General features: G+C 53.5%; 4 protein-coding genes across 4 annotated transcripts; 1 reads left to right on the top strand and 3 right to left on the bottom strand.

The window, feature by feature from the left end:
• Nucleotides 1–97: 97 nt before the first annotated feature.
• Nucleotides 98–1,399, bottom strand: CKM354_000621600 (uncharacterized protein; the record flags this gene model as incomplete). The annotated part of the gene is made up of 1 exon (XM_044801521.1): nt 98–1,399. One exon carries the CDS (start codon nt 1,397–1,399, stop codon nt 98–100), a length of 1,302 nt encoding a protein of 433 aa, XP_044657456.1.
• Nucleotides 1,400–2,050: 651 nt separating this feature from the next.
• CKM354_000621500 (uncharacterized protein) lies at nt 2,051–2,966 on the bottom strand (the record flags this gene model as incomplete). The annotated part of the gene is made up of 2 exons (XM_044801520.1): nt 2,051–2,749; nt 2,808–2,966. The coding sequence occupies 2 exons, from the start codon at nt 2,964–2,966 to the stop codon at nt 2,051–2,053; spliced, it is 858 nt and encodes a 285-aa protein (XP_044657455.1).
• Nucleotides 2,967–3,661: 695 nt separating this feature from the next.
• Nucleotides 3,662–5,458, bottom strand: CKM354_000621400 (uncharacterized protein; the record flags this gene model as incomplete). The annotated part of the gene is made up of 2 exons (XM_044801519.1): nt 3,662–4,222; nt 4,283–5,458. 2 exons carry the CDS (start codon nt 5,456–5,458, stop codon nt 3,662–3,664), a joined length of 1,737 nt encoding a protein of 578 aa, XP_044657454.1.
• Nucleotides 5,459–8,677: 3,219 nt separating this feature from the next.
• Nucleotides 8,678–11,246, top strand: CKM354_000621300 (uncharacterized protein; the record flags this gene model as incomplete). Its single annotated transcript, XM_044801518.1, has 2 exons — nt 8,678–9,206; nt 9,262–11,246. 2 exons carry the CDS (start codon nt 8,678–8,680, stop codon nt 11,244–11,246), a joined length of 2,514 nt encoding a protein of 837 aa, XP_044657453.1.
• Between the last annotated feature and the right edge of the window lie 1,701 nt (nt 11,247–12,947).

The following is a 12,947-nucleotide window of genomic DNA, read 5'->3' as shown; positions in this document are numbered from 1 at the left end:
GGCTACGCTGTGCCCATGGACTTAAGCGAAGAGTGCCTCATGGACATTCAAGAGTTGTCGCAAGCATGGTGCCAAACATTGGCAACTCTCGTACTCCTCACTCTTCTTCACTCTCCTCCTCCTCATCATCAGCCGCCATGGCAAGCGCAAGCTGTTTCTCCATATCGTCGTCCTCTTCCTCCCCGGCCGGGACTGGGGCAACACTCGAGCTCGGCCGATGATGATTCTGCGCAGGAGATGGCAGCTCCAAGTGTTCATCGATATCCGCGTCATCATCTTCTAGCACCAACTCCCCACCATCATCGTTGTCGTCTGCAGCGTTCTCCAGTACAAGTTCGCTGTTGTCTTGCTCGTCCTCTGCCTCACTCCCATCGCCGAAGTCGAACTCATATTCTTGAGGCTCTTCCACTTCTCTCTCAGGCGCAGAAGCCGCAAGACCGGGGCTGCTCGCTGCTGAAGCAAGACTGATAGGACCAGTCGAAAGCGCACCATTCAAAGCCCACGCCATTGCGCCTCCAGCCTTCGGAGGCTTCTCCGTGACCGGTGTCTCATTCTCCAGAATGAGCTCGCCAGAGTCGTCCATTGATGGTCGGCGCATAGACGCCTTGCGATCGACGCGCAGCTTCGGGACGTCTGGTTTCGCTTTGCTGACCTTCGCCGGCTTTTCAGCTTCGGGCTCGGGCTCAGCAACAGTGACAGGCTCTTGACCAGCTTTGACACGCTTCGGGTTCGATTTCTCTGCTGCAGGTTTGCGTTTCGGAGCAGCTTTCGCCTTCGCAGCTGGTTTCGTTGTTCGTGCAGCGGGCGCAGTTCGTGCAGCAGGTCGGACGACAGGTGTGCCTGCTGAACTGCGAGCAGTCTCGACAGCAGGCTGCGAGGATGCTGGCTTCTCGGGTTCTGCTTTGAGGAAGTGTCGATAATCGAAAGGATTCGATTCGTCAGGTGTTGCGTCTTCGTCCTCGTCACCAAACAAATCATCCGCTTCTACCGCATCGCCGAGATGTGGATGTTTCTGTTGCAGTGTCGCAGCATCATCTTCTCCCGGTGTGCTGATCAGATTGAACGAGTGTACTCCATCTAGCCTCTCCAACACCATCTCCCTCTCCTTGCCTTCTCCTCGGAGCACAAGCACAAAGTTCCCTTCATCTTGTCCATAGTTTCCGCGATATGTATACTCCCCATCTTCTGCCCGCAGCACCAACTCGCTACCTTCTCTACCCTCCTCTATCGACGCCTTCACTTCCTCCGTCTGCTTGAGCCCCGGTTTGTGATTGTACCGTATGCTGGCGAAACGTGTTGCGTCGGAGTGCTTCTCGATGCTAGCGCCCAAGCGGATTGGGAACGCCGCTTGCGACTTCCCCGTCAGATCAATGAGACCGGGCTGGACAGCGGCTGCCATGCTGTGCTCGTCACCTGCTGTGTGAAGCGACCGAAACAAGAAAGAGAGCAGCGATGTCTGCGGGCTACATGTCGGCAGACGGTGTGGTCAAGGTTTCTTTGTTTACAAAGGAAGAGAGAGCGAATGGAGCTGTGGTACATTGGAGAATGATGCGCGCGGCATCTGGATCGCCCGTGTCTCGCTCGTCACGCAGCACGCTTGAGGGATGGCTTTCCCGGCAACCTATTTTCGGAACGGTCAGGCACACGGCGCGCATGCATCTCTCCGTATTACTTGGACTGGTTCTTGCTGGTCGACTGCAATACGCCGAGGTTGTGCAGGGCTGCAATCTGGAAAAATCGGGCGAGAGTCATGTATTTGCAGGTGTTTCTTTGTGGACAGCAAACAAGCTCACAGCATCCAAACCCAGAGCAAGAGCATGCCAGCTACGCCCTGGGAACACGAAATCAGCATGTGCAACCCACGTGCTAGCGAAGTGATATTTTGTCAAGATCCTTAGCAGCGAATACAGCCTTTTGCTCATGAGAACATAGCACCAGCTAAGTTCGTATAACATGCAATTCATATAATCATTTACTCATATCTCATCCTCAAAAACCATCCTGGTACAACACAGCAACAATCCTCGCCTTTTCTCCCCCACATCATCCACTACCCAAAAACCAACGTCCTAACCTCAATACTCTCCCTCCCAGGCCACTCCTTCTTAGTCCTAGGATCCACAAACGCCGAATGCGGCGTCCTCGCCCCATCCTGACTATCATAACACTGCAGCAAGATCCTCTCATCGTTCCCCATCCCACTCCAATAATACCACTGTCCCTTAGGCGTAAACTTCACTCCCGCCGTCTCGCCCGTTCGATGCGGGTATCGATGTTCCACAGGAACGATATCTTCATCCGGCACAGATCTCGAATCTGCGTAAGCGAGAGGTGAAGCGACGACGGGGCCATTGAGTGGTCGCCAGACATTTATAAGTCTCACGCGACCATTCTTGAGCTCTTCAGCCTCGTCTCCCATATGGTAGTCTACGCGCATATTTGCGGATTTGGTCGTTTGGTCGATATGCGCTCTGTTGACTGGTGCGCGGTGAGCATTCGGGTCGCTGCGGCGGACAGTATGGTCGAAGATGAAAACGCGTTTGGCGCCGGGGACTTTTTCGAGGATGAGTTTCTCGATTTCGGGGTAGTAGGTTTGTTGAATTTTGTCGTCGTTGGAAAAGTCGGAGTTTTGCATTTCGCTTGAGATGTTTTGGAGGACGCCGAAGCCGCCTTTGTTCATGTCGAATTCGTGTTCGCGGCCGCGGATGTCTTGGATTGTGATGGATTGTTCATCTTGGCCGTAGTTGCGCTGGGAATGTTGTTAGTTCTGTGGTTCCTCCGAAGAGCTGCGATGTTCAAATACTCACTTGAGGCAGTCCCTCCGGAGGCTTCTCGATGTAGTTGAATGGCACGGAACCATCTTCGGGAGGTGCGTAGAAGACAAGTTTTGACTGAACCTCGCCTCGTGGGACTGGAATGTCTTCTGAGACTGCAAACTTCTGCTGAGTCTGTGTCTGCGTAGACATGGTGGACGGTGGTGGGGTGTAGTGTCTGTGTGTTCTCAATAATCGCGGTCACAGTGCAACTGATCGTGACTGGACGTATTATGTATGTCTGGGAGTTGAGTGAGATTCAATGACACTAATAGCAGACCATCAAGAGTGGCAGCATAGATATATATCTACTATAGACGACCTAGGTCTTGCATTTCTAATCGAGGCGAATCCATCATTCGACACAATGCCGAAAGCCAACGTCATTGCCTTGTTGCCGGCGAGGGAACATCGAGCCTCTCAGATGCGGAGTACATGTCTACTTGCTGCCGAACGCGCACCAATCAGTGGGGTGCTGCTTAGTGAGGATGTGCTTGCGTGCTTTGGTCGTGTCACGACGAGTTCGTCAGCACCCGGGCGAATCTCTTGCGTTGCTCGGAGCAGCATGCACGTGCAGTTCTCCAGGTCATGCCATCATGGAGAATGCCGGAGCGGCTGAAAGTTGTGGCGGAGGATCTCTCAAGTCAAAGCGAAATGATGCTTTGTGCTGTATGTCGTCAAAGGCTTGACATAGCTGGCCTATTAGAATATGGTATGAAGGGTATAGAGTAAACTGCTCTCCCACACGCGCATCCGTGTCATTCTCCCAGCCTTTCTTCTTGCCTACCAGGCGCTCTCAAATCGTTGGTCTCATTATCTCCATTGATTCGCTTTTCCAAAAATTCCCACTACGCTGAACGCTGGATCACAAATATGCTCACTTCAATGCCGCTCGATGGCTCCTGGCCTACCGGATAACGATTCTTCTGCACCCCTTCAATCAATCTCGACACGAGTTCTGTCGGTGTTGAAGCTCTTTCCATGTATCGATTGCTTTGCTTTTTCTGCGCTTCCTGTGTTGCACGAGTAACTGTCTCTTTGATTCTAGGATACTCTTGTTTCGGCCACCAGTCTTTCGCCCATGCTGCGCGCTCGATCTTGACCTGGGCCTTTGATGCGTAGATAGGCGCGAATCGGCCTCGACCGCGCTGCGCGAGCCTGGCGCACAGTGTTTCCACCGACTGCTGCATCTGCTCGAACTCCTGCAACTGTTTCGCGGCCGCCATTGTCCCCAAGTCCTGACTCAGGTTGGCCGAAATGCCGTTGACGACTTGTGTGCTTCGTAGCAGAGGGTCAAGAATGGGACCGAGATACTCCCTCATAAAGGTTGTTGCCCCGGCTTTTGTGGGATAAATGAAGACGAGCGAGCCACCGGCAGGCGAGAGCTCCACGAGCCGATCGACAAGAAGCTGCCGAGAGGCCTGTCAGTGTGTGATCCAGGATATACAAGCCCTCATTGTGTGACTCACCGATGGCCCATTGGGGCTGAACATTTCCTTGAACTCATTCACAGAGGTCGGTGGGATGTAGCGTTCTACAATGGCAAGATTGACAGTAGATGGTGGCACAATAGGCCGTGGGGATCGAGGGAGAGCCGACAAGTCATCTTGGTAGTCGGATATCGGAACAGCACTCGCAAAGACCTTCTGTGTGAAGTAGTCTTCTTCGGCATTCAGACCAGGCGTGCTTGGGGGAGAGGTGGGTATGTCAGGCAGATTGAATTTGCCAGGTATAGCGTGGAAGACGTTGATCCACGTGGGCGGATTGGAAGGAGTTACGGCGCCGATTCTCTCAATGATTTTGGTGTAGGTGTGCCCGCTCGAGGGCGCAGGCAAGGCGTGTGAGAGGACTCGCAATGGGTTGTTGGGGAGGAGCGCGCTTCGAACGTTGGAGACGAGCACATTGACGGCGCCGTCAATCCAGGTCGAGTCTGTATCGGCCGGAGTGTGACTCTGCGAATGACTCGCTGGATGCAAGCTCTCGCTGGACTCTGGCGCAGTCTCTCCAGCCGCAGCAACGACCAGAGGGCGCTCCCCCGCAAGGCGTACCGGTGTGGAAGTCAAGCTGCATGGCTCGACAGCTCGCGATCCCATGGACGAGTCGGAGAGGTGGGCGAGGAGTGCAGGATGCCATGCAGGCTCAACAGCTTCGGCGGGCGGTGTAAGGGTAGCGACATCGTGTCGAAAAGGCGTTTGCACGAGGCCCGGGGGAAGTTTGGGCTTCGTGGGCGAGGCGGCTACGGGAGATTCGATTTGCAGCGAGTCCATGTCAGGCAGCATTGCATGTCCGCCCACATGGTGCCTTTCGAGGGCGGCAGGCATCGCAGGGTCGTGGTCGTGGAAGGCGAGGCTGCCAAACCGATCCGGGTGCGGTGCGGCAATGCCCAAGAGCTCGAACGAAGGCAGGCGGAGGCCAGTCGCCGGGCGAAGTGGTTTCGGTGCAGGGCTCGTTGGTGCACCGTCCGCGAGCAGGTTCATGTCTGTCACTGTCACCTGCGCGCCCACAAAGTCATCCGGGCTGCTGGGCAGCAGGGCGGCGGCGGTGCTCTCGTCGATCAGCCCGGCAGCTGAGCGAGCGGCGGTGTGGTTGCGGCGGACATTGGGGGCAGCGACGGTGGGTGAGGCAGGAGCAAACAGGACGGCCATGGGCAGTGCACATGCGAGAGGTCCGCTCCACGCCGCTGCGCTGACTTACCACTGCTGCTGCGGTGTAGCACGGTGGGGAAAGGCAAACGAGCGACTGTCACAAGATGTGTGACAGGCAAGACATGGCCTGTCCTGTCCGAGATATGTGCCCGGCTCAGCGCCGGCACGCAGGCAGGACGTTTGGGAGCGTGGGAGTCGAGACCTCGACGCCCGCTGCCGCCATCGCATCCCAGCCCGCCGTCGCCAGCACGAGCAAGCAAGCACTTCGCACACGCGCCGACGCCCCGACTCACAACTCCGCTGGCACTCGCAGCTCCACTCCGCCGTCCTCACGCCTCTCCTCCGCCCTGCCGCCTGCTTTGTTGTTGTCGGGACCTCGTGCTGCTTTCCGCGTTCTATGGAACGCAGTCTAGACCACTTCTCGTGAGGCCGTGGTTTGCGCTAGCTTGGCTGGTGAACTCAAAACGCCTCCCGCTGCATCCTTCGGACTGGGCTCCTCTCTCGCCTACACTTCGCCAGTTCATCAACTCGCTGCACTCGCGTGGGTCGACGATACTCTTCACAACTGCCGGCCGTTCGAGCGAACTATTCCCACAGCTTCGCCGTGTTGACTGGCGCGCATTGCGAGAGCACTGTGCGTTTCACTGGCCCTCGTGCGTGAGACAGCCATGCAGCTGCACGCAACCAGTTAAGTTACTTCGTTCTTGCGCCAATTTATTGAACCTTCCCGCTTTAGCTACATTTAGCACCAACTTCAACTGCGAAGACAGCTACAGCTACAACTCCCGCGGCTGCCAGCTCCTCGCATCCGACTTCACGGCATGGATACGGGCGGCACTCGTACATTCCGAGGCCGTCGCTGCGAGAAGAACAACCAAATATCACGCGACCGGGCGAATCTGGCGATTGTGCCCGCTCGAACCGATGCACTTCGCGGTGCTTGCATGATAGAAACTCGCACTTTCGTGGAACTTTGAAGGCATCGCCCAGTTCACCACGCAACAAGTCTGTCGTCGGGACATGCCGGTGAAGAGAGATGCTCTTGAGAGCATCAACAAACCAAGTTCCTGGCACATCCTTGGTGTCACACTGGCTGACTGATGAGATGAGCCCCGCTCAGCCACCATTTGATTGTCACAGAGCTAAGGCGCATTGCTAAGCAGCCTCGTGCCGGAAGGCATGTCGAAGCGGCGCTCACACAACGGAGAACTAGCAAGACCGCATAGGTCGCTCCTGACCGCTTCGAACATCGTCCTCGCGGGCACACCAGGCGCAAGAACTATTCCCGATGTTTTGAGCATTCTTCTGACAGCTTCGTCATGCGCATATAGCATAGGTCTGTGAGCAGTCCTCGACTCCTGCCGATGCTTTACTGCCACAGAAGTGCTCTACGCGTCGCTATCGAGAGGTTAAGGGCAGTTTCACTCTTTCAATTTGCCAGCGCGAGTCCACTGACACCCTTGTCTTCGAAGAGCAACGCTTGTCTTACTTGACATTGTCTTTTGTCAGAAAGTCACTGCTCCATGATTCCCTCCAGCTCTTCTGTTGTCTCGCTCGTTCACGCAGAAGAAAGAATGTCAGATGGCATTGTTCAAACAAGCAATAGGTCGATGAATACTAAAGCTCCAGACACCTCTAGTGCCAATGTGCATCGCGATTCCGATCTAGAAACGAGTCTTGACCATGTGTCAATACTACAGATGGCAGTGCACACATTGTCTCGCCTCCAATGATGTGGTGGTGCGATGCAGGTCAAACCTTCAACAAAATCAACTCGGGGATCCATGTGCAAGAACTTCAACATTGCCGCTGCCTGCTGACGCTCCCAAATTAGAGTGCCAGAATTGCCAATATCACCAACCAGCCAGCAATAGGCTCACTCCATCGGCAGCTTCGATCGATCAGATATCTCGACAGAATCACCTTCAGCCGCAAGCAGGCATCTCTGCTCCTCCACCACGCACAGGCACTGCTGTGGGCAGTCAATACCCTGCAGAGAACGATGTCTTCTGGGTGAACCCTGCTGCAAGGCTTCCGAATACCGATAGCAAATTGCGCAGCTACAATCAAGAGCGTGCCAAAGTCTTCGACAACGCTGACAAGGAGAGGGATACGCCGATTGAGACTGAGGATGATGGTGGTTCGAAGTCGACGGGTTGCCACGCTTGGGAGGCTTCATGGACGAAGTTGAGAGATGCGCTGAAAAAGGGTTAGGAGGCATTGTCGTGCGGAACGATTATCACAGGAAACGGTCGGTGCAGAGGCTTTGGTGTCGGCCATTCGTGTCAGCCACGTCGAGCTTGTGAGCCATGCACCTTGCGGATTTGAAAGTTGAGTCGCCTCCGGAGCATGTTCATTGGCCGCTCCGGACGTCGTCTGCAGAGCTCAACTGTGTCAAAGATGCAGCGGCGACACGGAGAATGTCAATGTAACGATTTTATTGTCCGAATCTGTGTCTTCTGGAACTGCCACTGTTTCTGCTTGCTGGCTTGAACGGTGCTGCAGCACCTGTCAACGAGCGACGGGTGCAAACGGTTTCACGTTCCGGAGAACTTCAGCCTTCAGAGCTCGTGCACAGAATACGATCGATCTTCTTTCTCCGATCTTCACCCATCGCAAGTCTTGCAAATACTCCCTTGCATTATCATTCACAATATCATAGCACAATCTATTCACAGATCTTCCCAGCCGTGCTCAAATCACGCCAAGACCATGTCGTCTGGTTGTTCTCATTTTGCGCATCGAATTTAGAATTTCGTCGCCTCCCAACCTTGTCTCTCCAACTTTGACTTCACGTGTCGCCTCATGCATCCCGGTTCAACGTGCCATTTCTCGGCCGTGCCCTCAATTAAAGTGCGTAGATTGCGATTTCGATTGGAGCGCAAATCATGCTTTGGCGCGTGAGGCGACCTTTGAACGGGAGCTGCAACGCGCCGCTGAGTAGAAGATCCCTGGGCCATCGGACTACACGCGCATGGTTTGCTGTTGCGGGAGTGCTCTGCTGCCGTCATGAGGAAGGTAGGGATGCCGTTAAGTTCTCCCGAGCGACATATGCGTGGTTGCTGGCGGGATTTCTCGTCTTTCTTGCGCGTTTGTCGAGTTGGATGCATGAACAGATTGCTTTGACGAGGAATGGGACGGCAAGGAGGCCTATGAGCTGACACTCAGCAAAACTCATCTCCACGAACATCGACAGATACAGGATACTACCCAGCAGACATGACAAGAAACGACGCGAGAGTCGCGCCAGCAGCTTCATCAGCAACGCGCAGCTCAACCGCGAACTCAAGTGCCCCCAAAAGCATTCACTTCAAGACTTCTTCCGCATCTTCGCGGACCTCAAACATGAGCATGAGCCTACCTGAAGAATCTCATCCAGCGCTACCCAGCGATTCGTGGAAGAAGCGCTCCATGAAGCGATCATCTTACGACTTCGGGCACATAACGGCGAGACTATCACAAGCAGAAACATCACACCTCCAGCAAGACGCGAAGAGGCACTCCAGAGGCATGAGTGCACCTACCGGCGGTTCAATGACAAGCCCGACACAGAGGGATTTCCTGGAGCCAGGCGCACCGCCTCCGCCGCCGATCGGAAGGTCATATGAAAGCCTGAAAGCGGAGCAGTCGATGAATGAGAATGCTTCGAAACAGCATGATATCCACGCAGAGCTGCACTGGGAGATATTTGGCGGGAATCCTAGAAACTGGACGAGGAAAATGCGTTGGATGCATACTGCCGTGGCATGTAAGTTGAGAGAAGGACGACTCTGCTGCTGAGCTTCGGCATTAACTGTGACTAGGCTTCATTGCATTTGTGTGCACATTGGCATCGACGATATTGACTCCATCTCAAGACCCGACCATACATACCGACTCTGCAAGCGCCAAAGCTGCTCTACCAACATCTCTCTACCTTTTCGGTCTCGTTTTTGGTCCTATACTCAGCTATCTAGGCAGCGAAGCTCTTGGCCGAAAGCTGGTTTACCTGGTGACTCTCCCACTTTTCGCCATCTTCGTTACCGCTACGGCCATTGTCGGCGGTGTAGCAGGCTTTTTGGCATGCAGATTCTTCTCTGGGCTATTCTGCGCTCCGCTACTGCACCTTGGATTCGGGACCATCTTTGACATCTGGACTGGAAGTGAGCGATCATCGGCTTTGATGCTCTACATATTTTCAGTACTGATCGGCATTACTCTCGGACCAGTCATCGGCGGCTATATCGCTGAAGAGCGTGGGATCGAGTGGACTCAATATACCGTCGTCATTTTAATTGTAGTGTGCATGATGCCTATGGCCTTCATGAAGGAAACCGCGAAGGAAGCCATCAATCGCCGGAAGAAAGACTCGGCCAAACCAGTGGCGCTGTCTAACGAAGACTGCGATACCATTTGCTTGGATCCACTGCGAATGCTTGTAACGGAGCCAATTCTGGTAGCCGGAGCTGCGTACGGCGCGTATCATCTCGGCGTAATGTACGACATCTGTATTGCACTCCCAACACTATTGGGTAGAACGTACCAATTCAAGCCGGGCGTGCAAGGGCTCTCATTCGTGAGTATGGCGATCGGGGTGACCATGGCCTTGTCTCTCCTGCTTGCGTACCAGCACTGGTACTACGAGCCATGGGTCATCCGTTTCAAAAAAGAGGCAGCCAGTGAAGACGAGAAGTCGCTCTACTCAGCGCACGAGCCTTGGCGATTACAATCTACACTATCGAAGCTTGCGCCTCGTTCCACGGCCTCGGTCAGCACATGGGGCTCTGTCTTCGACTCCATGCCAAAATCGCCAGGTCATTCTACTCATCCTCCTCCATCGCCAGGCAGGCGAGCCTCTATATTTGATCTCTTGCCTCGATCTGCAGAGCAACATCAGCGATCCCCTTCCGCACTTGGCAGATCGAACTCTGTCTTGAATTCACTGAAGAGGATGTCGAGCTTGAGGACCAAAGTCGAAGAACAGCCTCAAGACGATCGACACCGAAACGTCACCATGGCGAAAGCTGCAGCGACGTACCTCAATGGCATAGACTGCAACGCCGACAAGCAAATTTCAGTCGAGCGCCTGCTTTTCGTTCTCGAGCAGAATCTGGAGTTTCAGCACTTTTGTACAATTCTCGATGCATGGAAGATTAACTTTGATCGATTTGAATTGGCGAGAGTGCTCGCAGAAGCGCTTGCATTTCACGCCTCACCGTCGACAAACCTGAGCATGTCTACATGGACCAACCAGAACAGCTTCCGGGACATCCAGCATCATCGCAGCGCTACGATCAAGTCCCTCGAGTCTGCATCTACTCTGGCTGCTCCTGTTCCGACACGTGCACCTTCAGTTGCAGCTCGCCGCAAGACAGCTTTACCAAAGACTACGCCACCACCACCAGAGTGGCGCCTCAGGCCTTCAATCCCAGCTTCAATTTTAATCGTTGTATCTCTTTTCATGCTGGGATGGACTACAAGCAGCAAAATACACTGGTTCGTGCCACTACTGGCAATGTCAGTTTTCGCTGCGAGTTTACTGGTCGTCCTCGTCAGTATCATGCAATATTTGCTGGAAAGCTTCGAAGACGAGCGGTCAGTGCTTGCTGCTAGCAATGTGCTCATTTGGCTTCTTGCATTCTTCTTCTCACTCTCTGCCAAGGATGTTTTGAATCTTGGCGCTGGACCAGGGATGAGCGTCTACGGCGGTATCAGCATACTTCTGGGCACTATACCAATTCTGCTGTGCTTTCATGGTTTACGGCTTAGACGCGGAGATGGCGATAGGAGACCTAGCACTGCAAGATGAACAGTCGAAGGAGGAGCAACAGACACTTCTTCGGACCCACAGGACGACCAAGAACAACGGCAGCCCGCATTCGATCGTTGCTGAAAAGTCACTCGCGGCAAGGGCATTGCTTGCATTGAAGCATCAGCGCCGCCAGAGGCAGCCATTGGACACAGTGAAGTGGCGGGAGCCCTCAATGCATCTAATCACCACACCTTTACCACAATCCGTCGAAGATGACGAGGCATATATACCTTGTTCAATCGCTATTGGCGCCTATGCGCGGCACACCAGCGGCATGCCAAACTATGCAATAACACGGGAGGCACACTCTGCTGCAGAGCCTCAGCCATGACAGCATCGAGCCTGACATCGATCCACCCTACGAAAATGTGGACCTTGTCTGAATTCTCGACTGGCTACTAGTCGGCTGAAACGAACGGAAGTTTCTGCGATACCGACATTATAGACATCGTCAATCAGACACCTGGCCCTTGCACTCTCAACTAAGTGCTGCATTGGCGATGTCTGCGAGGTACTCTAGCGGGTGTTCGAAGCCTGGAGTGCCTGCCAACGAGGCTGAGTGGACGAGTGGTGCTCCACGCTACTGCAAACTCCACGCGGTCCTTGCGACATTACAGTGGTTGGTAGAAGTGAGACATCGGTCTTAGTGGTACCTGCATCAATGCCTCGGCTGGAAGGGCCTCGATCGAGATGTCTCAAATGCATGGACGAAGTTGTGCTCTGCCATGCGGTAATGTTTGTTCAGCAAAGCGACGCGTACAAACCGAGAGAGACCAGGAGGGGATGTACAGAGAAGAAGCTGAAGACGAGGTTCGCTTTAGTGTACAGAGATCGACAGTCGGGCAATCGCACCCAAAACTAATAACGTAAATTCACTATGTACAAGTCCTGTAGAAACCAACGACACAATACCAAAAAGCACAACAGCACTTCTGGTTCTCAACACATCGCAAATTATTGCGCAATCTGTGCAAACACTTTCTGCAATCTACACCATGGTCATCACGGAAACCCTCACTGGAAGTCCTAGCAGCGGCCACCAGCGGCTGTCCAAAACTAACGCCTGTGAAGGATTGCAGACCCAGCTTTGACCAAGGAAGTCTTTTCCTGTTCTTGCTTCACAATTTCAAACAAACGCGCTTTCCCGGTTTTGCCGCGAAGGTGATAGTTCAAAGCGATTGAAAATTCAATTCAATCTCACAGATGACGGAGTTTGTTTTTATTGAACCGTGTGTATCCATTCCCCAATAATTCCCCAGAATTTTAGGATTTTCGCAGAAGCTCGGCATTAATTGCTACAGTACTTGCCATATCTCATCAACAAGTCATTCCTACCAGCTCTTCATGCAATGCTTTCATAAAAAAAAAACAAAACCGCAGGATAAATACAGTTCGATCGAACTCTTGCCCATCTTCTCCTCCACCAAGGCCCATTTGAACTTGGAAGTCTCCAAAAGTCAAAGATCAATTGGCCCAGCAACTCGGAAAGCTAAAAAATTACCAAACTCAAACCTCAACTGCCGGTGGGCAGGTTCCACGAAACTTCGTCCATCCGCCCATCCGAAGCGCGTGAGAGCGAGAGAAATGGAACATGATTAGACAACGAATCTGACAAGCTAGATTATGTCCGTGGCGGAGTGCGCTTGGCTATCATCGTGAGTTTCTCATCCGGCTTGGTATAGAACGCTTGGTAGTTTT

Source organism: Cercospora kikuchii, assembly GCF_019650295.1.
Source record: "Cercospora kikuchii DNA, contig_00003, whole genome shotgun sequence".
Classification (NCBI taxonomy): domain Eukaryota; kingdom Fungi; phylum Ascomycota; class Dothideomycetes; order Mycosphaerellales; family Mycosphaerellaceae; genus Cercospora; species Cercospora kikuchii.
This window is presented reverse-complemented; position numbering and strand designations above follow the sequence as displayed.